The 26926-nt window shown below is 51.3% G+C and overlaps 1 protein-coding gene and 1 pseudogene across 1 annotated transcript; both read left to right on the top strand.

Annotated features, from left to right (window-relative positions):
- The first annotated feature begins 291 nt into the window (after positions 1 to 291).
- Positions 292 to 16179, top strand: METTL14 (methyltransferase like 14). The gene is made up of 11 exons (XM_006105181.3): positions 292 to 512; positions 5391 to 5479; positions 6101 to 6188; positions 7266 to 7346; positions 7635 to 7722; positions 8763 to 8853; positions 9920 to 10061; positions 10956 to 11048; positions 11792 to 11908; positions 13151 to 13361; positions 14997 to 16179. The coding sequence occupies exons 1-11, from the start codon at positions 447 to 449 to the stop codon at positions 15299 to 15301; spliced, it is 1371 nt and encodes a 456-aa protein (XP_006105243.1). The 5' UTR covers positions 292 to 446; the 3' UTR covers positions 15302 to 16179.
- Positions 16180 to 20247: 4068 nt separating this feature from the next.
- On the top strand, positions 20248 to 22066 carry LOC102436530 (annotated as a pseudogene).
- The last annotated feature ends 4860 nt before the right edge of the window (positions 22067 to 26926 follow it).

Genomic DNA, 26926 nt, shown 5'->3' with positions numbered 1-26926 from the left:
CTTTCGGGAAGAAACTGATACCTGGCAACTTTTTAAAACGGAATTAACGGAAAGGGGAACGAAGAAAGCGGTGCACACCTGGGAAGCGGGGCGGACACAACTAGAGTGTCCGACGTCCCGGGAGACGCGGCGGCGACAGAGCCGTCCACACGGCTCCCGCGCCAGGGCTCCGGGGGGCGGGCACTGAGGCCCCGCCCACGCCACGGCGGCTCTCATTGGGCCCCTTCCTGTGGCGTCAAACTTCGGCGTCTGGGAGGAGGCGGGACTTCCTGGCTGGAGAGCCAATTCCGGCCGCGCCGGAAGTGCCCATTGAAGAAAGAATGAAAGGTGCCCGCCGCCTGGCGCTCCAGGCAGGTCTAGTGTTCCGCGGGCTCGGAAGGGAAGTTGGACGGAGATTCCTCCGCTAACCGCCGAGTTCCGGGCTAGCGGGAAGCGAGAGCCCGGACATGGACAGCCGCCTGCAAGAGATCCGCGAGCGGCAGAAGCTACGGCGGCAGCTCCTCGCCCAGCAGGTCCGCGGCCAGGGAGGGGTCGCCGTGCGCGTGCGCGGCCGCCGCGGCCCATCCGCGCTCTCCGTCCGCCCCGCGGCCCCGACCCGTGGCCGAGCCTCCCCTCTGGTTCTCGGCCCCCGCGGTGCCCCGAGGCGTTCCCATTCCGGGTCGCGTGTCGCGGTCGCGGTGGCGATGCTACACCGGACGCCACGTCTGGTTGTCAGCGACCTCACGCGGTGCCCCCCCCCCTCCCCCAGCCCCGGTCTTGGAGTGCATCCCGCCTCCCGGAAGTGCCTTGTCCCCTACCTGCCTCTCCACCAAGTGCGTGCTCCTCTGTGTGTTGCCTTGTCAGCACCTGAGCCTTGAGATGTGGTTTCCTTGTTAAATGGGTGTACAGAATTTGGGGGGCTGGGGGGAAAGGTCATATCTAAAGGCTGCGTTGCAAGTAGCCTGAGTGCGTTGTATCGTAAATCAGTGAGATGGATAGGAGTCGCCTTCGTGAGCCAATTAATTAGGAGTCTTTATTCCAGAGGGCGGTGTTTCCCAAATCTCCGAGCAAACACATAGAGGAAGTTCTCTCTATTTGTACCTTTTTGAGCCCTTTGCCTGCAGATTTCACAAAGAGCTCTGTGTAGGTTATTGTTACAGACAGTTTGTAGCCGATATTTGGCATGAGAATATGGGGATTACTGTCAGTATCGGCATTAGCCTGTTACGTCAGATGGCTAGCTTGCAAGGTCAGACAGCTAAGTTTTCATCTTTTTCTATTATTCAAACTAAAACAGTTATTTTACAGAATAAGGGACTATCTAAAAATAACAGAGGTGACCTACAGAATAAGAGACTGTCTAAGAATAACAGTAGTTCAAACAGCAGTTTTCCAAAGGAGGGATTACTATGCTTCAAGTGTACATTCTAGATTCTGCTATTGCAGCCCACTGTGCGCTGTGCAGTGTCCTGGTGGTCACCCACAGCGTACATGTGAATTTGTGCTCTGTGTCCCAGCACCCCCCTGCTGTGAGTAGTGAGTATTATCTTCACTTACAGGAGGCTCTAGCGCAGCGGTTCTCAACCTGTGGGTCGCGACCCCTTTGGCGGTCGAACGACCCTTTCACAGGGGTCGCCTAAGACCATCCTGCATATGAGATATTTACATGATGATTCATAACAGTAGCAACATGGCAGTAATGAAGTAGCAACGAAAATAATTTTATGGTTGGGTCACAACAGGAGGAACTGTATTTAATGGGCCAGAAGGTTGAGAACCACTGCCCTAGCTGTTCAGTGATTTGACTAGGGGTCAGTCGCTGCTGGGCCAGGAAACGGAACCCAGTTTGTTTCTCTAAAGCAGGGGTCCTCAAACTACGACCCGCGGGCCACATGCAAATACAAATACTGTATTTGTTCCCGTTTTGTTTTTTTTTTGTTTTTTTTTTAAATATATTTTATTGATTTTTTACAGAGAGGAAGGGAGAGAGATAGAGAGCTAGAAACATCGATGAGAGAGAAACATCGGTCAGCCGCCTCCTGCACATCTCCCATTGGGGATGTGCCCACAGCCCAGGTACATGCCCTTGACCAGAATCGAACCTGGGACCTTTCAGTCCGCAGGCCGACGCTCTATCCACTGAGCCAAACCGGTTTCGGCCCGTTTTGTTTTTTTTACTTCAAAATAAGATATGTGCAGTGTGCATAGGAATTTGTTCATAGTTTTTTTTAAACTATAGTCTGGCCCTCCAACGGTCTGTGGGACAGTGAACTGGCCCCCTGTTTAACAAGTTTGAGGACCCCTGCTCTAAAGCGTGTCTTCGCTGCTTCGTGTGTGTAAGTTAACACTTGCTGATGAGTAGAGTAGGCGGGCAGAAAATGCTCAAATCGGAGTCTGTGTTCTACATTTTACCATTCAGATCAGTCGGAGTGATGGAGAGGCTTTACTGAGGCATCTTAATGTGTTGTTGTTTTTTTCAGTAGTAAATCTTGGTTTTAGTTCATGGAAATCTGAAACCTCTATTTTATGATCGTGTGAAAGATTTTTGGTATAGTTTTACAAATGTGGGAATTTGGGATCATGTCAGTCCCTGTCCCTGTGGCATTACAATCTTAGACAAATCAGGTATCTTTTTCTAAGCCTTCTTTGTCCCGACTTTCTGTATCATGTTATCTTCAGTAGCTTCTTGTTGCCGTCAAGTAAAGTCCTTACACTTTAATTTGAATTCAAACTCTGCTTGACTCTAAATACATTATAGAACAGCGGTTCTCAACCTGTGGGTTGCGACCCTTTGGAAGTCGAACGACCCTTTCACAGGGGTCGCCTAAGACCATCGGAAAACACATCTATAATTACATATTGGTTTTGTGATTAACCCCTATGCTTTAATTATGTTCAATTTGTAACAATGAAAATACATTCTGCATATCAGATATTTACATGACGATTCATAACAGCAAAATTACAGTTATGAAGTAGCAACAAAAATAATTTTATGGTTGGGGGTCACCACAACATGAGGAACTGTATTAAAGGGTCTCGGCATTAGGAAGGTTGAGAACCATTGTTATGGAACAACTAGAAGTCCGGTGCACGGATTCGTGCACTGGTGGAGTCCCTTAGCCTGGCCTGCACCCTCTTGCAGTGCGGACCCCTTGGGATATCAGACTGCCGGTCTTGGCCCGATTCCCAGTGCCAACATCCCCCATGGGATATAGTAGCACCTAAAACAACAGGCAGCCAGGCGCCGCATGCTCCCGCTCATCCTGGCCCTGCTGCGCCTTCCACTGTCGCTCAGTAGGGGCTCAGTAGGGTGCTGCCATGGAGGTGGGAGAGGCTCCTGCCTTGCAGCTGCGCTCACGAGTCCGGTGTTTGGCACCTGTCAGCTGAGCAGCGCTCTGGCTGTGGGAGCCCACTGACCACCAGGAGGCAGCTCCTGCGTTAAGCATCTGCCCCCTGGTGGTCGGTGCATGTCGTAGCAACCTGTTGTTCAGTCGTTCAGGTAGGCTTTTGTATATATAGATTATAATTCATTTAACTATGAATAATAGCTAGCCCCCACCCTCAAAGAACGTACAGAATGCAGGAAAACTTGATGGCTGCCATTTACCAAGTCTCTTCCATGTGTCAGGCTCAGCTGAGCTCTTTACCTACATTATTTTCGCTGGTACAGATACACATCCTACAGATGAAAAAAATAAAGCTCAAAGAATTTCAGTTAAGTGCTCAAACCCACAAAGCTGGTGAGTTTGCAAGCTGCAGTTTTAGATCCAAATGCTCCTGGTCTTCTAGTGGGAGGGGCCCCATCCCACCTAAGCGAGGATGTCCAGTATCACCAATGACAGACTTCGCCTTTCCTCACTACTTTTCTCTATATGAACGAGACAGACAGAACATGTTTTTACTTAACCCAGTCACCCCACAATTTTTAAAAAAGGTTGGAGCACGAGAAGACAATTACATGTGTAAGCAGAATTTTGATTTAAAGCATTTCTCTGCAGTATACTGTTTCCTAACATAGGCCTTAGTCGGAAATCTTATTGGTTCCCTCACATTTATTGAGCATGTGCTGTGAGTCAGACTTTATACTGCTGCTGGACATACAGATACAAACAGGACAGACAGTGTTCCTCCCAGGGAGGTTACCGTTCACTGGGGAAGAAATAAACTGATAAAATAACTGAAATATACAAGTAAAGTAATTAGAAGTTGTGATAGAGGTTGTGAAACAATATACCTTGGGAGCAAACAAAAGTAAAATAATTGAAAGTTCCATTAAGTGCTATGGTCTGAATGAGGAAAGGAGGTAGAAAAGAGAACCTCCTGTGGGAGCGGCTGCTTACTCTCTATGCAGCGTCATGGGGACCCCGTTCATGGGGACCCCTCGGAGGAACCAGCTCGGACTCACTGGGTGGGGAGGGGGCGGCGGCCATGAGAAGGGTGGAAAGCTTTCCCGCGTCCTCCGGGGGAGGTGGCTGTGTCTCCTGGGTCAGGAGAGTAGGGTCTGGGAGATTATGGAGCAGTTAAAACTCCAGGAACAGATGCTTTGGAAAAGCATTATCCCTGGAGAGACATGGGTAGATGAAACAGTGGTGACTATTTCAGGTAAATGCTGAGGACTTGTGTCTGATGTGCTAGCACGCCTGCCCCACTTCCTGGCTAAGGGGCTGTTTAATACACATTTCCTCACGCCCCTCTCGTGCATGAGAACAGATGTTCCGCAGGGCCTGTGGGTTGCACTCTGCACTCCGTGGCCCGGCTCCTGAAGATTTCTGTGAGCTGATGCCACACAACGTAGCAGTCTTTTCGGTTTGTTTACATGTGTTGTACTGCAAAATCTTCCCAACTGCCAACCCGACTGCATTACCGTTTTTAAGGAATTAGTAAAGTTCAATATTGTGCCTATAATCATTCTATCTATAAAGACTTGGCTTGAATAAAACTCCATACGTTGTATTAGAGCAGCGGTTCTCAACCTTCTGGCCCTTTAAATACAGTTCCTCATGTTGTGACCCAACCATAAAATTATTTTCGTTGCTATTTCATAACTGCAATGTTCCTACTGTTATAAATGGTAATGTAAATATCTGATATGCAGGATGGTCTTAGGCGACCCCTGTGAAAGGGTCGTTCGACCGCCAAAGGGGTCACGACCCACAGGTTGAGAACCGCTGTATTAGAGCATGGGGTGAATAAGGTATCGCGTGTGAGTGGATGGACGCGAGGTGTCGAACACAGTGCCGACCACACTGGACGCTGTGTGTGAGCTTTCCTGGCCGTTGCAGCTATTACGGAATCATGTTTTACTTACTTTAAAGGAAAAGATTGGCAAAGTGAAGTGTCTTCATTTCAAATTTGACTAAAAGGATCAACTGCCTAGTGACCTCTTTTCTGGTTTTTGTTTTTCTCAGTTGGGAGCCGAGAGTGCCGACAGCATTGGTGCCGTGTTAAATAGCAAAGAGGAGCAGAGAGAGATTGCCGAAACCAGGGAGACTTGCAGGTCCGGCAAGTGGTTTGTTTTTGTTGTTTTACTGACAGCTCACTATTGTGAAAGGATTATTGTTTTAATAAAATGGTCCTAGGTGTGAAGTGTGCTGGTATGGAAGCACCAGGATAAAGATTTCAGAGCCATTGGTTTCTATTGTTCATGAATGATAAACTATTTCTTTTCCGGCTGTAGTAACTTCTCATATAGTAGGACGTGGAATGTTACACCAAGGATTAGCTTATATGCCATAAGTAAATAATTATTTTTAAGTTCCTATAAAAGTAAATAGACTTTACCCTAAAAGTGTTAATCATTTCATAGTTCACAAAGCATTTCAGAATTTCTCAGTTTCTAGTTACCAAGTTGAGCATTAGTTTTGCTAGAGACAGATTAGAATGATACCTAGTTTAGAAGTTCCTTCTTGCCTTATGTCCCTGTAACAGCTTATTTCTCATTTGGTTGCTTACCAATCACGTTTTGTGACTTTTTAGGTGATTTACAAACTGGGTGAACAGATACTGTTTAATCAGGAAAAACGTGCTTCATTCTGTTTTTATTAAGTTATTTCGTGCTACTAGATGCATTTATACATCTGTGCATACCTGTGTGTGATGCGTCAGTTTTACTTCCCAGGGCTTCCTATGATACCTCTGCTCCAAATGCCAAACGGAAGTCTCAGGATGAAGGAGAGACCGATGAGGACAAAATGGAAGAGTATAAGGCAAGTGGAGACTCGGGCAACTTAATGGTCAAGGAAAAATAAGTCCTTCCGATACCAGGTTCTTATTGAGGAAACAAACTTGACCGAAAGCTGAACATGAAAGTGTCTAAAATCATTGTCATAAGTATAATACACGTATAAGCATGTGTATAATCAGTTAGATGAAGACTTTGTATCGCTTTCCTCATTTTAACACCAGAGTGTAAGGATTAAACTGGGTGGTGCACAGAAAGCACTTAGCATGAAGCCCGGTAAGCACTGGGCAATACTGTTCTTCAGTAACAGGCAGGAGGTAAGTAAGTGTATCAGAAACTGGGTATTTGGATCAGATTTCTAAAGGCTACAACACTCTTTTGTGATTTGTGTTCCTCGGTGTTAACAATGGCAATAGAATTAAAATATTTTGAAAATCCATGACCTAGCCAGCAGTGTAGAGCCGTTTCTGAAAGAGGCCCAAAGGCAAAATCCAACTTGTAAATTTGTAATTGCAATATTTAGTTGAAAAGGAAGTATAATGAGAAACCGATCTCCATTTCTTAAAATTAATTGTCCAACTGTATTTAATAGAGAAGAGCATGCATTGTTAGTACTAATTATTAATTCTGTCGTTTGTTGTATTTTGATATATGCTAGTATGCAGTTTAAATGTTTGTGACTGTTTCAGGTCAAACCATATGCAGTTCCCAATATTTGGACAGTTTTGACCTGTAAAGGTAGCTTCATGTGGTTCAATTTAATAGAAATAAAATTGGCCCATTGGTGGTTATTTCTTTTGATTTAAGCTAAATTCTAATATTTATAGTATTATATTTGAGATTAAATAATTCTAGACAACTTGGTCAACAAAACAGTAGTTATAGACTTTTATTGATGAAAATTTTTATTTTATTATGAAAAGAATAAACTAGTTATACCTAATGATAAGAAAGCAAAGATTTTAATGTTCCATTGTAACGATAATGTGAGAAATGTATTACCAGTAGGGAAACAGAACGTGTATGTCTAGTCTTAGTCAAGATACAGTAACCCGTGGACCGTTCCTTCTCTGCTTCAATGTCCACTCCCCTCCGTTCCCAGGATGAGCCTGAGATGCAGCAGGAGGAGGAGAACCTGCCGTATGAGGAAGAGATTTACAAAGACTCCAGCACGTTCCTCAAGGTAAGTCAGTGATTCCAGACTTACGACCCTTCATGTTTCAGCTCTGTGCTGCAAGGATTTTAAATACCTATTTGTTTTCGTAGTTTTTTTTAGATATTAAGGAATCATTGTTATAAAACAAATGTCACTTAAAATTATTCTGTAGCTACTGAGGAAAAACACTATCATTTTAGTTCTGGTGTTTTAATGTCAATCAACTTACATTTTATATGGTGACATAATAAAAAACAAAGCACAGAATTAGGATATCAGAGTACATGCTATTAATTTAATTTTGATTTTTCTTAGGGAACACAGAGTTTAAATCCCCATAATGATTACTGCCAGCATTTTGTAGACACTGGACACAGACCTCAGAATTTCATCAGGGATGTAGGTATGTCAGATTCGTTGGACTGTATAATTTATTTAACTTGTGGATTATTTCTAATTAGGGACTAATTCTAACTGGATTTGTCCTGGGATTTGTTTACAAGGCATAGCCCATTAATTTAAGATCATCATCAGCATTTCATCTCTACTATTTTGTCTCTTCCTTTATCTAATTATAGAAAATGAAAGAATACTCATTTTTACTAGATTCTTTAGGAGATATTTTTTTCTCCAAAAGAGGGAAAAAACATGAGAGAAAGGCAGTTGTTGCTCCCTTTCTCAAGAAGAGAATGATTAAACTTGATATTATCAGCAGAATATTTAACTTAATAAGTAGGAGACATTAAATGGTTGGTGACTTGAACTTGGCTTTGGACATCTGGGTGTTTATCTGCCTACTAGAGGCCTGATGCACGAAAATTCGTGCAAGAGTAGGCCTTTCGCCGAAACCGGTTTGGCTCAGTGGATAGAGCGTCGGCCTGCGGACTGAAAGGTCCCGGGTTCGATTCCGGTCAAGGGCATGTACCTGGGTTGCGGGCACATCCCCAGTGGGGGATGTGCAGGAGCGCTGATCGATGTTTCTCTCTCATCGATGTTTCTGACTCTCTATCTCTCTCCCTTCCTCTCTGTAAAAATCAATAAAATATATTAAAACAAAAAAGAAAGAGTAGGCCTTTCTTCCCCGGCTGCTGGCACCGGCTTCCCTCCGGCACCAGGACCCGGGCTGCTCCCCTTCTTTGGCCACCAGCAGGCACCCGGGATCCCGGCTGCTTCCTTCTGGCCACCCACAGGGACCCGGGACCGGGGCTGGCTTCCCTCGGGCCACCCACCAGGATCGGGGCCCCGGGCTGGCTTCCCTCGAGGCCCCATCTTTGTCCGGAAGACATCTGAAAGGTCTCCCGGTCTAATTAGCATATTACCCTTTTATTATTATAGATGGAGGGAGGATCGTTAGATGTGAAATGTGTGCTGTTTCCTGGGAGGGCTCATCACCTCTGCTCTCTGCATTGGCTTCGAGTGTGTGACATGTGCTTGCGCCCTCAGGTCTGGCGGACAGGTTTGAAGAGTACCCCAAGCTGCGGGAGCTCATCCGCCTGAAGGACGAGCTGATAGCGAAGTCGAACACTCCGCCCATGTAAGCGGTTCCCGCCCTTGTCCTGCTCAGCTTCCGAGCCAGACTTTCCCTCGGGTGCCTTTCCGTTGGGAATCACTCAGCACCACCTGAGCTGACATCATTACGATTCCTTCTTTGTGGTCAAATATATTCGTTTGCTGCTCAGTGCTGGGTGCACAGTAGGTTCTCATTTAATTTGTTTTCAGTTTTTCAGATAATTTGCTTAATTTTTTTTTTTTGAAAATCATTCACATTTCTTCTTGAGTTTACTTAAAATGTTTTAAACTAGCTTTTCTTCTCAAAAAGTTATTTATTGATGGGGAAAGAAAGAAAATTAATAGCATCCAGGGCTACTATGGACATTTTTGGGATATGGTAATTCACTTTAATCTTTGCTAAACAGAATAATGCTTTCCTTAAAACGTGTATAAGGCCTTTGAAATTGGAGACTGTTTATTTCATACTTAGTTTACTTTGAACATTTTGTACATTTATTCGTTTGCTGACATGAGTCTATTAATTAGAACAGCCACAAAGAAGTATTGGGGAAAATGCTAGCAGACTTTAGTATTCATCCTATTTAAAAAGACTTTACATTGAAAGTATTTTATATTTAAATATTTTATATGCAAAATACTTTCATACTCTATGGAAATAACTTTTCAGTGAAGGCTAATGATAAATTATACTAAGTGGCCAGAAAAGACTATTAATATTTTGAAACTTTTTTAGAGGGAGGAATTTAAAATTTACAGAGAAATAGTTTTTCCAGACTAACTAAACAATTAGAGAAAAGCAGTGACCTTCTCTAGAATACTCAGGTGGTGGTGGAAAGGGGTTGAGTCTTACAGCTGAGCGTGGATTTTCAGTGTGAAACCAGGGGGCTACGTGGGAACGGACCGCTTTGTGGTGTGCTTACGTGCATGTCCTAGGGAGGGCGCTGCACGGTGCGCACTGGCGAGAGGCGAGGCCCCCAGTGGTTCGCTCGTTCGGCTGTGGGAATGGCGTCTAGTAACACGGGAAACCTCTCACCACCGCCTGCAAGCGCTCGGAGCCTCTCCTCACTGCCTGTGCTTTCCTCACATAGGTACTTACAGGCGGATATCGAAGCCTTTGACATCAGAGAGCTCACCCCCAAGTTCGATGTGATTCTTCTGGAACCCCCTCTGGAAGAGTATTACAGAGAGACCGGCATCACTGCCAACGAGAAGTGCTGGACTTGGGACGATGTACGGTGAAACGCCGCCTGTGGGGAGCGGTTTGTTCCAGATGATAAAGGCCGTGAATGTCACCCCTCCTTGCGTGGGGCACACGTGCAGACGTGTAGATGCTGTGGCCGCAGGCCTGAGGGGCATTGACAAGTGTGCCAGCCTTTCGAGGCAGCAGTTGCGCGGGCGGTGAGGAGCTGGTCCGCAGGAGACCCAGCCGCAGGGTCCTCGGGGTGAGGCTGGGAGGGTGTGGAATGGTCCGAACGACCGGGAGCTCGCTCTGCATTGGCATTTGGTTAGATGTAAACATCAGGAATAAATACATGTGTCAAGTATAGTGTCTACTCTTTAAGGAGCTGACAGTGTAATGAATAAAAAAGCATGAGTAATTTCAGAATAAAATAATTGTGATAGTTATATTTTCGTAAATAAAATTAAGCAAACTGATAACTTCCATTAGTTACAAAAGTTATGTGTTTGTTATCAGTAACAAAAACAACAGGCATTTCCTAAGCAGCACTCTGCACAAGGCAGTGCTGTGCTGGAGAGTCAGATAATAGGACTCAGTGCTGAGATGGCAGGTTTCATTTTAATTTTGCCCCCAACTTGGAGGTAACTTAACCTGTTTTCATCTCAGTTTTTCTGTAAATATTAAAGGGTTGTTCTCAAGCTGCAGCTTATGGAATCCTGTAACTATGGCTTCCTGTGGCCTCTCCACACGCGTCGGTGCCGTTGTACGCGTGCACGTGTGGTTTCTACAGGAGGAAACGGCTGGAGAACGAGAAGGCTGCGGGTGGACGTTCCCGTTACGCCCCTAAAAATGCGAGCCTCTAGTGGAAGTCCTGACACACCGTGATCGCTCTGGGACGAGTGGGAAACAGTTCTTTCAGGCCCCATTGTTTCGGTTTCTTCCAGATCATGAAGTTGGAGATCGATGAGATTGCGGCCCCTCGGTCGTTCATTTTCCTCTGGTGCGGCTCCGGGGAAGGGCTGGACCTTGGGAGAGTGGTAAGCTGGCGTTTTGTAAAGTGGGTCTTCAAGTTCACAAGAGAAAATGCAATACAATGCATTGCCTAAGACCTTTCAAGATGGGTGTTTTGTCTTTTGTTTCTTGAATGGCAATAACATATTAAGAATAAAAAATATTCAGGAAAGAATGTATGGAAGGCAGTACCCACCCTTAGTTGACTACAGGGGTCACCAACCGGTGGTCCCCAGACCATGGATGGTCCGTGAGGTTCGAAAGGTTGGCGACTGCTGGACTAGTACCAGGAGTGAATCAAAATGGGGTTTATAACGACTGCAGGAAGAGAGCGGTTTCGAGATTTAAAACTCCAGCTCACATCTCAAAAACAAGCTGCCTGGTGTCACTTGCTGCTCATGAGAAGCTAAAAAGTGCTTTTCTGAATTCTGTTAACTCCTGAATTCCAAACGGAATTCAGATGGAATGGGGAAGTAGCCCCGCGCCTGGGATGTAGTTTGAATGAAGGAACGAGAATGACAGGAGGTTCTCGCACCTCGGGTGAAAAGTACCTTGTATTTAATTGTGTTTAGAACTTTCTTCTGTTCGATCGGGGTACCCTGTCGAATGGCTGTATAATAGAGACAGGACTCTCCCACATCTCACTACAGCAGTTCCTGTCACGCCTGGCACTGGGGATTTCAAGCCTCTGGGAAGTTTTTAGTGCTGGCTGGTTATTTTAAGTGTTGATTGCTTTTAGCTAAGGGCTTTTTTAAATTTCCATTTCTAGTGTTTGCGCAAGTGGGGCTACAGAAGATGTGAAGATATTTGTTGGATTAAAACCAATAAAAACAACCCTGGGAAGACTAAGACTTTAGATCCAAAGGCTGTCTTCCAGAGAACAAAGGTATTGCCTCTGCGACCTCGTCATCTTTATCTTTATGTTCTCGATCATTTTTTTAAATTTTCATTATTTTCCAGATGACTGCATATTCTTTAATTAATTTTGGTGGAAAGGTCCTTTTCTCAGACTTGGGCAATGGCACTGAGCATTTATAGGAAGACACCAAGTTCGTGTCTGGTTGCAGCGTAGCTGCTTACAATATCATTAATTCAGGTGTAGAAGTGGTGGCTCGAGATTTACATTTGTCGTGCAGTGGTCACAGGTGAGGCTGCTCGAGTGTGAGTGACTGCGGCCTCCATGGTGTCTGTCACTCCCTGTGACAGTCTGGCTTCACAGCTGGAAGTGTGTGCTCCCAGCCCCTCCCCTTGTTGCGTCAGTCCCCCACCCTGTCCCTCTGGCGACCTCCAGGTGGTTCTGTGTCTGCATCTGTTTCTGTTTTGTTTTGATTATGTTGGTCTTCAGGTTCCACATATAAGTAATATCCTGGCATTTATCTTTCTCTGAGTCATTTCACTTAGTTTCATACCTTCCCGGCCCGTCCATGTTGCTGCAAATGGCAGGCTTCCTTCTCTTCTCTGGCCGCTGCATCCAGTGCGTGTTCTGTGCAGCGTCTTTAGTCAACCTGCCCTCCAGCAGTTCCCTCAGCGGAGCCGTTGGTGGGAGGGTGTTTCTTCTTTAATAGTTTCCTTGGATTGAAACATTCTTTCGAAGGGAACCCAAGCCACCCATCCACTGTTGGTTCGTGGAATCAAGTGGGAGGCTAAGTCTGTTGCATCCACACTCCTGCCGTCAGGTGAAATAGCGAGGGTCTAAAACAGACAACAGGGAGAAGGGTTTGATTTGCACATTGCCTGTGTCAAGTATTTGGAAGTCTATCCAGGCTTAAAGCCTCTTCTCCATATTAAAAGGCTTATATCTTGTGTGCAGTTTGATCCTGGATCATAGTAAGCCCAGTATAACATCATCTTATAGTTCAAAGGTCAAGTTTCATGTTTCCATACCTGTTGAAATAGGTTATGGTTAAGTTTTAGAGGGAAAAGACTCCATGGTCGTTGACTCTGATCTAGAATGTGGTGGCTCCAAGTCCCGTCCTCTTGTCTCGCCTCCCTGGCCACCTCCCCCCACCCAGGAGCCCAGGTCTTGCTGTGTCACCCAGAGCACCGTGTCCTAATGATCCGGAGGACGGAGGATTGGTCAGGAATGGGCCGGGGGTGTCGGAGGCTGATGGTCTCTCCCTGCTGTCAGGAGCACTGCCTCATGGGGATCAAAGGGACCGTGAAGCGCAGCACGGACGGGGACTTCATCCACGCCAACGTCGACATCGACCTGATCATCACGGAGGAGCCTGAGATCGGGAACATAGAGAAGCCCGTGGAGATTTTCCACATCATCGAGCACTTCTGTCTGGGCCGGCGGCGCCTTCACCTCTTTGGAAGAGATAGTACGATTCGGCCAGGTAGGACCTCAGGATGAGAAGAGAGAGCTCGGCCACCTGGGTGCAGGTGTCCGGAGCTCCCTGCCGGGCTGGGTGCAGTGAGGCCTGACGGGCTGGAGGCCTCATCTGGTGCTGCAGGCCTGCCAGGCTCCCCCGGGTCCCCCTGCTGCCGCCGGTCCACTCCCCTCCGCGGCCACTCTGACCCCATCTGTTTTCTGTTTCCTCACGTCCTTACATCATTGAATTGTAGATTCCGGGAGGCAGGGCTGTCTGCACTCCCTCCTCCCCGGCACGCAGGGCCTTCGGTGACTGCGGAACGAAGACGCATGGATGCTGGGTAGTCCTGCAGAAAGCACCGTGCATTTGTGCGATCCAGGTCGGGCTTTAGTAGAGACTGAAACTCCTGGCTTGTTCCTTACATGTGTGGTGGTGGCCTCTTTTCAAAACCTTAGTGATCACCACAGTGTGCATTCGCTATTTTAAAAAGACTAGAAAACAGTTTGCCTCTTAGGGACACTCAGGCTCAGCTGCAGATGAGACCACACAGGCCTCCTGCCCGGAAAGGGCAGTTTCCCTGCTCTTCTTCTCTTCAAATCTTTATGCACTTCGACACGAATGGTGTTTTCACACAGTGAACACAGGAGTGTACAGAACGGCTGCTCCTTGTGGAAGGGGATCCTGGTCAGATCCTTGCTTTCTGGCATTTTGTGATGGATCCAGTAGCCTGAGAATAAGCGTGAGGGTGATGGGCAGGATGCTGTGAACCCAATTCGGGGAGATCCCTGCCCTGCGCTGAAGGATCCCGGCCCGTAGCACTCAGAGCAGATTCCCAGTCTCTCCCCAGACATGCGTCAGCTATGAGACCACCCCTGGGAACCCAGCCCCACAGTGCGACACCCGCGGGACACTCAGTCCCTGTAGCCTCGCTCAGGCGCTTCCCAGGAGGGTGTCGGAGGCTGAGAGCGCAGCCGCCCAGCAGGGGGGCGGGCCGGAGCCTGGACCTGGGGGACTGAGTGGGGGTCTGAGAGAAGTGGCCGTCATCCATAGGAGGGTTCCCTTGACCTGCGTGTGGAGGGGGCTGTCAGGGCTGACGGATGGAAAGAAAGTGGGCGCTGAGGCGGGGACAGCCCCTGTCCGGGTCACTTTCTCCAGTGAAGCTGCGTGGACGGGACTGAGAGTGAGGTCAGGCCTCCTTAGAGAAGACCGTAGAGGCCGCACTTGGACTGTCCAGCGCAGAGGAGCCACTGGCTGAACTTTGCTGGAGGCTCGGGCTTTCAGAGGGAGGGGTTGGGACTCAGGATCCAGGCTGCCTGTCTGAAGGGAGGGGCAGGCGGTGGGGTGTGGGGTGAGGAGCAGAGGGGGCCGGCTGAAGCTGGGGGCAGGGTGGGGAAGGTGGGGCACCTCTGGGGCTGCTGGGCTGGTGCACAAGGAAGGGGGTGGGGGCTGCAGGGCCCTCCTGGGAGGAGGCGCAGTCCCCGTGGGAAGGAGCAGGAGGTGCTTTCTTCCTGAAGGTGCAGCAGCAAGGAGCTGGGCAGGGCCGGGTCTCGGGTCTCCGCCTCCTTGGAAGGGCGGTGCGGGGTGCGGGGCGCACTGGGCCGGGAAGCAGGTGCGGGGAGATGGCGGGCGGGCGAGCTGAGAGCGTCCTCCATCCCGCAGGCTGGCTCACGGTGGGCCCCACGCTGACCAACAGCAACTACAATGCGGAGACCTACGCGTCCTACTTCAGCGCCCCCAACTCCTACCTGACGGGCTGCACCGAGGAGATCGAGAGGCTGCGCCCCAAGTCGCCCCCGCCCAAGTCCAAGGCCGACCGGGGCGGGGGCGCTCCCCGGGGCGGGGGGCGAGGAGGAACCGCTGCGGGCCGCGGACGCGAGCGGAACCGGTCCAACTTCCGCGGGGAGCGCGGGGGCTTCCGGGGGGGCCGCGGAGGTGCACACCGGGGCGGCTTTCCACCCCGGTAACCAGGCCGGTCCCTTCAGCCCTGGCCTCCCCCGCTGTGGCCCCTCCAGGCCCTTCCTCCCCCGCTGTGGCCCCTGCATCTCTGGCCTCCCCCGCGGTGGCCCCTCCAGCCCCGACCTCCCCCGCTGTGGCCGGGACCTCTGTGGGGGCGGCTTTGCACAGCGCTCCCCGTGGGCGCCGCACACTGTAGTTCTGCAGGCGCCGCCTCCCCGCCATGTCCAGGCCTGGACCCCAGGATGAACAGCACAGCACCTTCCCATCCGGCCTGGGGCACCGGCCTCTGCATGTGGCAGTGGAAACGGGGGGAACGGAGGCACCATGGGTGCCGTCTGAGCAGCAGCAGCAGCAGCAGTGGCCGGGTGAGCTTCTTGGTGACACAATAGACACTTTTCTTTTTAAAAAAACCTTGGACTCAGATATAATTCAACTGCACAGGAAATGGAAAGATTGAACAAAATCGCCTCCCAAACCGAAATCTGCTCCCAGTGGAGGAGCTCCCGAGGCCAGCGGAGGGGACCTGCAGGCAGACTCAGCCCGCAGCCCTCGTGGGAGCTCGGCCGCCGCCGCAGGACTCGGCTCCCAGGTCAGACAGGCCCGCTGGCGCAGAGGAGGGGACCGGAGGGAAGGAGGCAGCAAGACCCTGACCCCGGCGCCCGCCTGGGGAGAGCCCTCCTGCGGAGCACATGGCGCCTGGCACACTTCTCGTGGGGGAAGCAGCTGGAACCGCTGACCGGGACAGGAAGGAGCGCCGCTCTGGCCCCTTGGGGTTCCCAGGGCCTGGCTCTGCTGTAAATGAACTTCATGAATGAAATACTGTTGTCCTTGATAAATATCTTCTATTTTGTGTAGGATTTTTCTAATAAAAGCTGAAACTCTGAGACCCGGGAGTCTGTTTTCTGTTATGGAATCGCCTTTGTTCCACATGGAGGCTGATCTCTGGGCCTGGGGCCCTGACAGCAGCTCCTTCCACTAACGCCTGGGTTTGACGAGAAGAGCCGAGTCAGGAAGAGAGTTGAGACCTGCAAGGCCGATGAGGTTGGCTGGCCCACCCTGCCCGTCCTGGTAGTGCAGGTAGTTTAATGCCTTTCTTTTTGAAAAAAGAAAAAAAAGAAAATAGCCTATCTAATAATAGACAAACATGGTAATTGAACGTACCTTCGCTACACCTCCCATTGGCTAATCAGTGCGATATGCAAATTAACTGCCAACAAAGATGGCGGCTAATTTCCATACTGCAGGCAGAGTGGGCCAGCGTGAGCCGCCATCCGGGCCCCCGTGTGTCACCTAAGTCCTGCCACCAGCTGGGACCCCTGTGTGCGGCCCTGGGCGGCCGGGCCCCCCATGTATAGCCCTGGGCGGCGGGGCTTGGCGGTGAGATTGGCCCGAGGAAGCCCTATTCTTGCAGGAATATTACTGCAACAGGCTTCTAGTGTGTGTGTGTATTTTTTTTTTCTTCATTGATTTCAGAGAGGAAGGGGGAGAGAGAAATATCAGTGATGAGAATCATTGATCAGGTACCTCCTGCACGCCCCACACTGGGGATTGAGCCCGCAACCTGGGCGTGTGCCCTGACTGGTAATTGAACCATGACCTCCTAGTTCACAGGTCGATGGTCAAACACTGAGCCAGCCGGCCGGGCTGACTGGTGCCTTTCTTGGTGAAGACCTGGGTGTCACAGTTGGTTGGGGCTTTGCTGAAATAATGGTGTGTTGTCAGCCTTTACAAATCATTGGGAGCCAGGACTGTCCACGTTCACCGGGTGCGACGAACATGGAGGGATGCCCGGTGGCCCAGGTGGGTCCTGAGAAGCACCGGCGAGGAAGCGCCCGTCCCATGGACAGGACTGGTGTGTGGCCGCGCCCTGGGCCCAGCCACGGGGCGGCTGCTGGGCTGCCCGGGCCTGGTCGCCCGGGAGGTGTGTGTCAGTGTCCCTGCCGGAGTTAGGAAACCTCCTTCTAGGTTGGAAGTTAGAGGGAGCCCGCCCACCGTGGAGCAAATAAGAGGAGGGGCTGGGGCGTGCACGGCCTCGATGACCCCGTGTGGCCTCGCGTGGCCTTTAACAAGAGGAAGGAATGGACTCGCTGGGTCCCCTTCCTGCCTGTTGAGGCTGCAGCATCACGTCTACAGTTAAATCTGTTCACTGAGGACGGTTTCCGTGAACACTAACCCATTCCTCTGGCCTCGTCGGCTTTTCATCAGCTTTGCCGTTACCTGCCCCACGTTTTCACAAAGTGGTCCAGGAAGCGCCAGGAGCTCTCCTTTGCTTCCCTGACTGATTCCTCGTTGGGGACAGAAGCTGGCAGATCGCAGGGTCTGACTAGAGAGGTGCTGACAACATGAAGTCGGATTCTGAAAAAAGCCTCCATTTTCCCGAAGTTCTCAAAGTTCTAAGTCGAGCATCCCTAACATACATGTCACCGGCCTCGCTCTCTCGGCCCGATGCTGATGTTTACTCTCAGTGGCTGTCTCCCCCCCTATGCCTGTCTCCCCGGACGGAGGGCTCAGGAGGCCCCAGGCACTCGGCTCCTGACCTCCCCTCGCTGTACAGCACGGGAAGAAGGGATGAGCTGGTGGCACCGGCTGGAACAAGTTGGGGGGAGGATACCAGACCCAAACTCTGCTGAAACAGCCCTGTGGAGACAGCGGAGGTGCAGGGTGGTCGCCGGGACGCACCCAGGGAGAGGCGTCAGGACGGGGACCATGTGGAGGCAGCAGGGGTGCAGGGTGGTCCCGGGACACACCCAGGGAGAGGCGTCAGGACGGGGACCACGTGGAGGCAGCGGGGGTGCAGGGTGGTCCCCGGGACGCACCCAGGGAGAGGCGTCAGGACGGGGACCATGTGGAGACAGCGGGGGTGCAGAGTGGTCGCTGGGACGCACCCAGGGAGAGGTGTCAGGACAGGGACCGAGTGGAGGCAGCGTGGCAGCCGGACTGTCCACAGCGAACAGACCGGCACTGGCAGCAGTGCGCTGCTCGGATGTGAGTAGAAGAGCCTCCTGCGCCCCAAGCACGCGTGGGAACGGACACCCCCTGCCTTGCAGAGGTGCGTGTGGGCTGGGTGAGCGCGTGACGGCCGGGCCCTCGTCCCCGTCTCCGCAGCAGGAGCGATCGATTCCTTTCATGCTGTTGAAGTACTTCCTCCCATCGCAGATGCTGAAGGGCTGGCTGCTTCCTGATTAGTGCCAGCAGCTCACTAGTGCTCTCCTCCTGGATTTAATGACGTGGTCTTTGAAGTGTACAGTTCCAGAGTTTACTGATTTCACAGTCGTATTGACTCGATGAAACGATGGCCCGTTGGGACTCACTCTAACTAGTGCTCTGATCTGAGTTTCCCGTTTCTGTGGCGGTCACAGCAAACCTGGGCTCACAGCGGCCGTCCTTAGAGCAGCCCTGGAGGCCGGGCCCCTGAGGGCCTGCAGTGTCCTGGCTTCGGTGCCTGGGGACCGAGTACAGGTCTCAGCTGTGAAGCTGCACACCCAGGCCTTCGCAGAGAGCCTCCCCTGGCGTGTCCGCGCTGGAGACGCCAGCGCTCAAGGCTCATCGTCCCCTCGGGGGAACCGCTGCCTCACTGAACGGGGACAGCCCGGCAAGCCGGTCCCCAGTGCCGGGCACCCTCGGGCAGATCGCGGGCTCTGACGAGAGAGGTGCTAACAACATGAGGTCGGACACTAAGTAGGTGAGAATCTAGGCACGGAAGCGAAGCGTGAGTGTGAGGGCACAGACGGAGCACCACCTGCTCTCCCCACTCTCCCATGGGTCTCGTCTGTGCTGCTCCCGCTGTGAGGTGTTCTTGGCTCCTCTCAGAAAAGCGGAGCAGCCAGCACCTCAACAAACAGAGATGGACCTCGGGCCGTGGGGCCCGGGCCTGAGGCCGGTGCGGACAGGAGAGCTCCCACCCCGCCAGGTGGGCATCGCGGCTGCGCTCCAGCGGAGGTCACCGCGGCGGGGAGCGGGTACGTCTGAGATGTTCCTGCGAGATCCCTGCCTTTGCCTTTCGTGGAACTAAATTTCTGAAAGTTAATTGTGCTAAACGCTGCGCGCATCTTGTACATTCTGCCCCATGAACACTACGTAACCAGGTTCACTGGACGAGGAAAACAGTTGGTCCGTTGGGCAGGACACCGTCCCCTTTGAGCGCGTGTGGCCGGGACGCTCTGGGACACAGGATCGCAGCCGCGGACGGACACTCGGATGCGACTGCGCCGTTCACCTGCCCACGGGGAGGCCGGGGCCGGGCCTGGGCCTGGGAGGAAAGAACCCCCAGCTTCTCCTGCCCCTTCGTGGGGTTTCCGTTTTGTCTGTAAAGCAGAGGATGGAGGGTCAGGGCAGTTGTGTTCAGAGATGCCCACAGTGGTTCATGCTGGCGACACCACCAAGGTCACTGCCCCCTCACGGCACTGGCATTGGCAGGCGGTGCACACACGGCAACATGAGGGAGAGGCTTGGCCCATCATTCAGTGGGCTGCACGGGTGGGTGGAGGGGTGGCTGTCCCAAAAGCGAGGCTTAGGGGCCTGGCCACAGGGGGTCAAGCTTAGAGCTCACTGGCCCTGGCCGGTAGCTCGGTTGATTAGTGCATCATCCCGATGCACCACGGTTGCGGGTTCGATCCCCGTCAAGGCACGTACAAGAAGCAGCCCATGAATGTGTAAGTGTGACGACAAATAGATATTTCTCTCTCTCAAATCAGTTACAAACAGGTGAGAGCTTACTTTTCTACTGTTCTGCCTTATTGAAACAAGATTTTTAAAGCACACAAGCATGGTTAAGAATATTGTTTTTAGGGCGGGCCGGGCGTCTGGCGGCCCCAGCTGACGAGGCGGTGCAGGCCAGTGGGCGGGCAGCGCGGCTCCCGGGGGAGGAGCCTGGCGGTGGTCAGAGGACTCGGGAGGGAGCCAAAGGCAGAGGCAGCGGAGGCCCCAGCCTTCCTAGGCGGGAGGCGAAGGCCAGACCCCGCCCTGCCGCGCCCTAGGGGCCCGGGGACTCCGGAGCCACCGGCCACCCCGGATCCCTGCCGTCGTGACCGAGGGACGCGGTTACTCCAGAAGATCCACAGAATAGAGGATGCTGCCACGAAGCCTGCCTCTGTCTTTCACACTCAGCCTGCACAACCATTGCCAAGCTGAGACCGATGTCTGCAGACTGTGTTGACAAACTCTGAAGAGCCTGGTTAACACAGGATGACCTAGGAGTGCCTTTCCGTCTCTAACAAGAAACTGTTCATTAGTGACAGGGTCAGTCTTGGTTCTGAATGCTGCAGATCACAGCAGGCGGGATTTCTCCTTTCTTTATTTCTGAAACATTCACTTGACCTTCCATCAGTAAGACTGACTTTTCTAATTTGCTCCGGGAGATATTAATGGAATACAGTCATGTCCACTCAAGACGAGAGGCAGATCAATACTGAGTATGCAGTGTCCTTGTTGGAACAGTTAAAACTATTTTATGAACAGCAGTTGTTTACTGACATAGTGTTAATTGTTGAGGGCACTGAGTTCCCTTGTCATAAGATGGTTCTTGCCACATGTAGCTCTTACTTCAGGGCCATGTTCATGAGTGGGCTAAGTGAAAGCAAACAGACACATGTACACCTGAGGAATGTGGATGCAGCCACCTTACAGATAATAATTACTTACGCGTACACGGGTAATTTGGCAATAAATGACAGCACTGTAGAACAGCTTTATGAAACAGCTTGCTTCCTGCAGGTAGAAGATGTGTTGCAACATTGTCGGGAATATTTAATTAAAAAAATAAATGCAGAGAATTGTGTGCGATTGTTGAGCTTTGCTGATCTGTTCAGTTGTGAGGAATCGAAACAAAGTGCTAAAAGAATGGTGGAGCACAAGTTCACTGTTGTGTGTCACCAGGAAGCGTTCATGCAGCTGTCCCATGACCTCCTGATAGACATTCTCAGTAGTGACAACTTAAATGTAGAAAAGGAGGAGACAGTTCGCGAAGCTGCTATGCTGTGGCTAGAGTACAACACAGAAGCACGATCCCAGTATTTGTCTTCAGTTCTTAGCCAAATCAGAATCGATGCACTTTCAGAAGTAACACAGCGAGCTTGGTTTCAAGGTCTGCCACCCAATGATAAGTCTGTAGTGGTCCAAGGTCTGACTCGTGGGTAGAAATGGCCATGAGATAGACTAGCAGGTCTTTTGCTTTAGCTGCAGCTTTTGGTGATAAAATTTTCTATATTGGAGGGTTACACATTGCTACCAATTCTGGTTTAAGATTCCCTTCCAGCACTGTAGATGGGTTTTCGGTAACTGTGGAAATTTATGATGTGAATAAAAATGAATGGAAAATGGCAGCCAACATCCCTGCTAAGAGGTACTCAGATCCCTGCGTTCGAGCTGTTGTGATCTCAAATTCTCTGTGTGTGTTTATGCGAGAAACTCACTTAAATGAAAGAGCTAAGTATGTCACTTACCAGTATGATCTGGAACTCGACCGGTGGTCTCTGGGGCAGCATATATCTGAACGTGTGCTGTGGGACCTAGGGAGAGACTTCCGATGCACTGTGGGGAAACTTTATCCATCCTGCCTGGAAGAATCTCCGTGGAAACCACCAACCTATCTTTTTCTACCGGATGGGACAGAGGAGTTCGAACTGGATTGAGTAATGGTTGCACTACCACCTGTATAGTTGGGAGTTCAGGAGGTGCACGCCTGATTTATGTGCTTTGTCATTTTCTTTGCTAAATAAGAGAGGCTATGAAAGGACTAATATGAGTACATAAAAATCTATCTTTGATAAATTTTATTTTTATGCCCTACTTAATATTTGCATCAGTATAATATATATCAGTGAGTCTTGCAGAAAGATATGCTTCCATAATATGAAATAGATTATCCAATAATTGTAATAATTTTATGTGTATCATGGGAGCATAGAATCTGGATTATCTAACATTGTTAGCCCTGTGTATGTACAGTTCAAAAAGTTTACTTATTAAACTAGTTTCCTGTTCCTAGTGTGGTATATCACAAATCGTGCTGAGGTTATTTTAGCATATGTATTTCGTTCCTGTGCTTCTGTTCTGAAGCCCTGGAATACAGTTTTTCGGTGTAATTAGTTCAGCTGCACTTAACACTAACATCCATGTTGGAATAGGAATGTCTCAATCCTGTACTATAGTTGAGGAAGATCCTCCATTTTATGGTATTACACAGGGAGAGCTAGGACTGCAGGACCAGTCTAACTATACTATTAGGTGCATGAACTCTCTTTCTCTTTCCACTAACTTATACTTGTCTCTAGAATACAGGTCTTCCAATCAGCTGGTCATTTACCAGGTATAGACTTAAGTTGCTGGGCTTGCAATGAAATTTGCTAGTCCCTCATTGTGTGGGTCTGGGTGGAGCATTCATCAGTAAATGCCTCCACTTTCTGTATTACATTAACATTGGCTCATGCGTATAACTACCTGCTGCTGTTGTATTTCTCCATCTTAAAGATTTAGAGTGGGTCAACCAGGTCATTACATCTTAGTTTAATAACAAGCATTACTGTAGAGTGATTGTGTAGATACCCGTTAGCCGTCAGGGTGTGTTTTTTTAACCTGTTGTGTGTAGGTAGGATTAGAAGGGTGAACTGTTCAGGAATTCTCTGCACTGGCCGTGCGGACGAGCAGGTAACAAGTGCTGCTCCAGGAACCACTAGCAGTAGCGGCGCTAGCGGCGCTGCCCATCTAACATGAGCACAGGTGCTTCACCACAAACATTACTAGCATGTTCAACTGCATAATGTTCTGGCACTGTATTTCGAATGACATTAATTTATTAAACAAGTTGTACATATTCAATATTTGTTTTTCTTTTGTGATGGGAATGGTTTAATGGTGTGCTTTTAGTTTTAATTTTACTGGGTCATTTTACCTTGTTAATGTGGTTTCTTCAGAATTTTGAGTATATATAAAAAATTGTGATAGGAGCCTTACTGTATCAACATAAACTACAGATAAAAAGCAAAAAAAAAAAAAGAATATTGTTTTTAAAGCAATTTTATGTATAAACATAATTCTAAAGCAAAATTTTAAGAAATATAAGCTCACATGTCAGCTTTTCAGCCAACTGACTCCCTGCATTTTAAATCCTGCCGCCTCCTGGGGGTGGTGCTGACAGGAAGGGTGGGGCGGCCTCAGAGCTGGGGGTCACTCCCAGGCGGGGTGCCTCCACGCGCTGACCCCGACCCGGGGGGAGGCCGCCATCACAGCCAATACCGCCTGTCTCCTCCCAGGGGCCGTGCGTGAGCCGGCCCGTGCCCTTAGCACCTGGTGCTCCGCACCACAGCACGAAGGCGGAGGGTGCTTCGGCCTCTGAGTGGGACACCGTCAGGACGGATGGTCGGTCGGTCGGTCGGTCGGCCAGAGCCTGCCGAGCCTGGAGGTGGCTCCCGAGGCGCTGCTCGCCCAGGTGGAGGCTGCCCGGCTGTGCGGGAAGGAAGCCTGTGCGTCTGGTATGGACTTTCCTTCTCACATGAGAGCAGTGTTGAGGCCTGGGAGACAGTGATTTCCACGGACTCCGCGCATCGATGGGCTCACCGAACCAATCGCCCCGGCCCTGCCCTCCAAGGCCCTCTTTCCTCAGGATGTAGATTTGTAAACACTTCCTGCCAAACTTGACCTGTTCCAGGAAGGACAGGGAGGTGGCCACATCTGCATGGCCATTGGTAGGAGCTGGAGGAGGAGCTGGACTAGCTCCTCCCGGTGAGGAGTGGGGCCCAGGGCAGGTGGCCTCGGAGCCTGGCGGCGGGGGGTCCCTGGGAAGTGCTGAGTGTCATCCCCACGCCCCGAGCTCAGCGAGGAAGCAGAGCAGCCCCACTTGGGCCCACGAGGAAGGCTCCCCCCGCCCCCCGCCACCCCCCTCCCTGGTCCGGGGACAGGGTCCGGTTTCCTGAGGGCGCTGTGTAAAATGGGACTTTCTTGCACACTGGAGTTTACTGTTGCCAAGTCAGTCTATGTGCTAAGCCTCATTTCCCCTAATTCATAAATGTAGTCTGTTTGCCAAACCGGCATTAAACCCCACAGAGTATCCTATAGCTGATTTCTTCAAATATGGGGAATATGTTTTTATAAATATATTTTTATTGATTTCAGAGAGGAAGGGAGAGGGGCAGGGAGAGAGAGAAACATCAGTGATGAGAGAGAATCATGGATCAGCTGCCTCCTACACGCCCCCTACTGGGGATGGAGCCCGCAACCCAGGCATGTGCCCTGACCGGGAATCAAACCGTGGCCTCCTGGTTCATGGGTCGACGATCAACCACTGATCCACATGGGCCGGGCACAGATACTGTTTTTAAGGAAACCATTTTTCATGGCCCAAAGGATACCAAAATTTGAAAAACTACAATTTAAAAAGACTGGCTTAATAAAGGCTTAGTCTACGCAGCTCACGCTGCAGCCACCGCGCTACAAGGACAGGTAACTGGGCTCGAGTTCTCCTCCCCACATCCGTGTTTCGTTGTGACTTAACACGGGGCCTCGGGGTGCGAGGTGAGGGGGCGAGGGCTCTGGGAGCCGTGCTGTGAGGACACGCTTCGGGATGGCATGCCGGCCGGACAAGGCGCGACGGGAGGGGGTGACCTCTGAACCATCTGAAACTGCCGTCAAGCAGAGGCAGACCTCACCTGTGGGCTCCGCAGAGGCGAGCTGCACACACAGGAGACACGGCCGGGAGAACTTCCTGGCAGGGCTGGTCTGAATGGCTGCTCAGCTGCCTCCCGCATCCCGTCCTGTTTGCATCGACCCGCGCCCACATGTCAGCTCTCCCCGGAGCACTGCCTTTTCTCCCTGACAGCCTTCGGGGGCGGGGCTCAGACACTGCAGCCGCAGCGCCTTCTCCTGGGCGCAAGTCCGTACCAGGTTATCTGTCCTCCTTCCAACACATGATCTTACGCGCATCTTTACTCTTTATTGCTTCATTAATGGAGAGACATGTTTCCATCTGACCAGACATTAAACAAATGAACATACATTCCCAGCGATCCCCTGTCCCTGGGGCACTTCCAGACGAAGGCGGCGTGTGAGTGACCCCCACACACGTGCGCCTGCCTGGCCGAACCCCTGCGTGAGCTCCTGCGGAGCAGGGCTGAGGGCCGGGCGCTGGCTGAGCCCCAGGTGAGACAGGCCTCCAGCGCTGCACAGAGAGCCGCAGGAGGACTGATGGCGTCTGTGCAGACAGAACCCACAGCGGGCAGAGTGGTACCGTATGCAACACGTAATCTTGAAAAAACGCAGAACACAAACGGTTCCACTAATAGATCCCAAGGTCATGAAAAGTCTGCTGTGCAAACCTCAAGTTGAAAAATGTGTTCAGTGGGGTTACATGATTTTAAAAAATATAATGTAAAAATTAAGTTTTTCCCCTCACTGCAAATGGGAGAGGAACCAAGACAAGTTTTTACCCCGATCTGTACATTTGAAAAATAATTTATGTGTGTGGCACAGAGAAGGGAGCAGGGTGCCTGCAGCTCTGTAAACTGTGGTGGAACGGCCGCCCGCGTTCACAGCCGCCCGCTGTGGCCAGGCAGACGGTCCCTGCGGGCGGGCGGGCAGCCTCCACGCTTCCCACTGGGCACCACCAAGCCGTCTGCCAACCAGCCAGGACCCGCATAACTGCTGCCTGTGCCAGGAGTCGGGCGCGAGGAGGCGTCAGTTGAGCAGCTGGCAGACGCCCTTGTGCAGGCAGCACAGGAAGTCCATGTAGGACGGGCCTCCGTCCAGCCCCTTGTCCTCCACCAGCAGCTGCCGGAATGCCATCTCTGGCTGCTCTCGCTGCTTCACGATCACCAGCTAGGAGACAGCACAGGCAGCGGTTACACATGCTCTGGGCTCCGTTTCGTATGTTCCCACGTCACCAACCCACCGTGTCCACTGCGAGGCCTGGGGGACATGGGCAGTGCCGTGCCCGACCAGGCGGGAAGCACCAGCGGAGAGCGGAGGGCCCGGCTTCCCGCGGCCCGGCCTGCAGTCCCTCATCCCCAGCCACGGCGGGAAGGGACGCCCCCTTTGGCCAGGAGGGCCCGGCGCCCCCACGCTGCCTCCTCGGCCTCCAGTCGTCCAGCAGGACGATTCTGTCAACACCGCTTGCTCGTTCCGGTTACCTGGCCGGGGCCCTGGCCTGTGAACATGCTAATCCAACAGCAGCTGCTGCAGCTGCGTCAGGTCAGCAGGCCTGTGGGCGAGGACATGGTGGCGCCCAGCTCCCGGTGTGGGCCGGCTGGGAGGCGACCCACAGCGGCGTGGAGCCCTGCGTCCTGGTGAGCCTGCCGTCAAGGCTCTTGTCTCACTTGGTGTGTGTCTACCTCCCCCACGTGCCCAGGACTCAGCTGCCTCCACGACAGGTGGCGGCGTGAGTCTGGCCCCCGTGCCACAGGCCAGGCAGAGCCGGGCAGGGTGAGACACTGGGCGGAGGACTGGAGGCTCCAGGTCCAGGACCTCATTGCCCGGGGGACCTGGGGAGTTCGTGCTGCTCCCTTGGGGCATCGACTCTCCAGGCCCAGGACCTCCTGGGAGGCTGGCAGGTGAGGGAGCTCCTTCATGACCACCTTCACCTCTGTGCCAGCTGAGGGGGGCTCTGTGTGTGGAGAGGGGCTGAGGGGGGCTCTGTGCACGGAGAG

This window comes from Myotis lucifugus, unplaced genomic scaffold, assembly GCF_000147115.1.
Source record: "Myotis lucifugus unplaced genomic scaffold, Myoluc2.0 scaffold_647, whole genome shotgun sequence".
Taxonomy (NCBI): Eukaryota; Metazoa; Chordata; class Mammalia; order Chiroptera; family Vespertilionidae; genus Myotis; species Myotis lucifugus.
Note: the sequence above shows the minus strand (reverse complement) of the source record. Positions and strands in the feature narration are given on the sequence as shown.

What these genes read in the sequence shown, in the direction of transcription:
- METTL14 (XM_006105181.3), top strand. Translation starts at nt 447, where the DNA reads ATGGACAGCCGCCTGCAAGAGATCCGCGAGCGGCAGAAGCTACGGCGG. An exon ending in AGTGCTGGACTTGGGACGAT is followed by an intron (nt 10,062 to 10,955) that starts GTACGGTGAAAC and finishes GGTTTCTTCCAG; the next exon opens with ATCATGAAGTTGGAGATCGA. An exon ending in GGCTGGACCTTGGGAGAGTG is followed by an intron (nt 11,049 to 11,791) that starts GTAAGCTGGCGT and finishes TTCCATTTCTAG; the next exon opens with TGTTTGCGCAAGTGGGGCTA.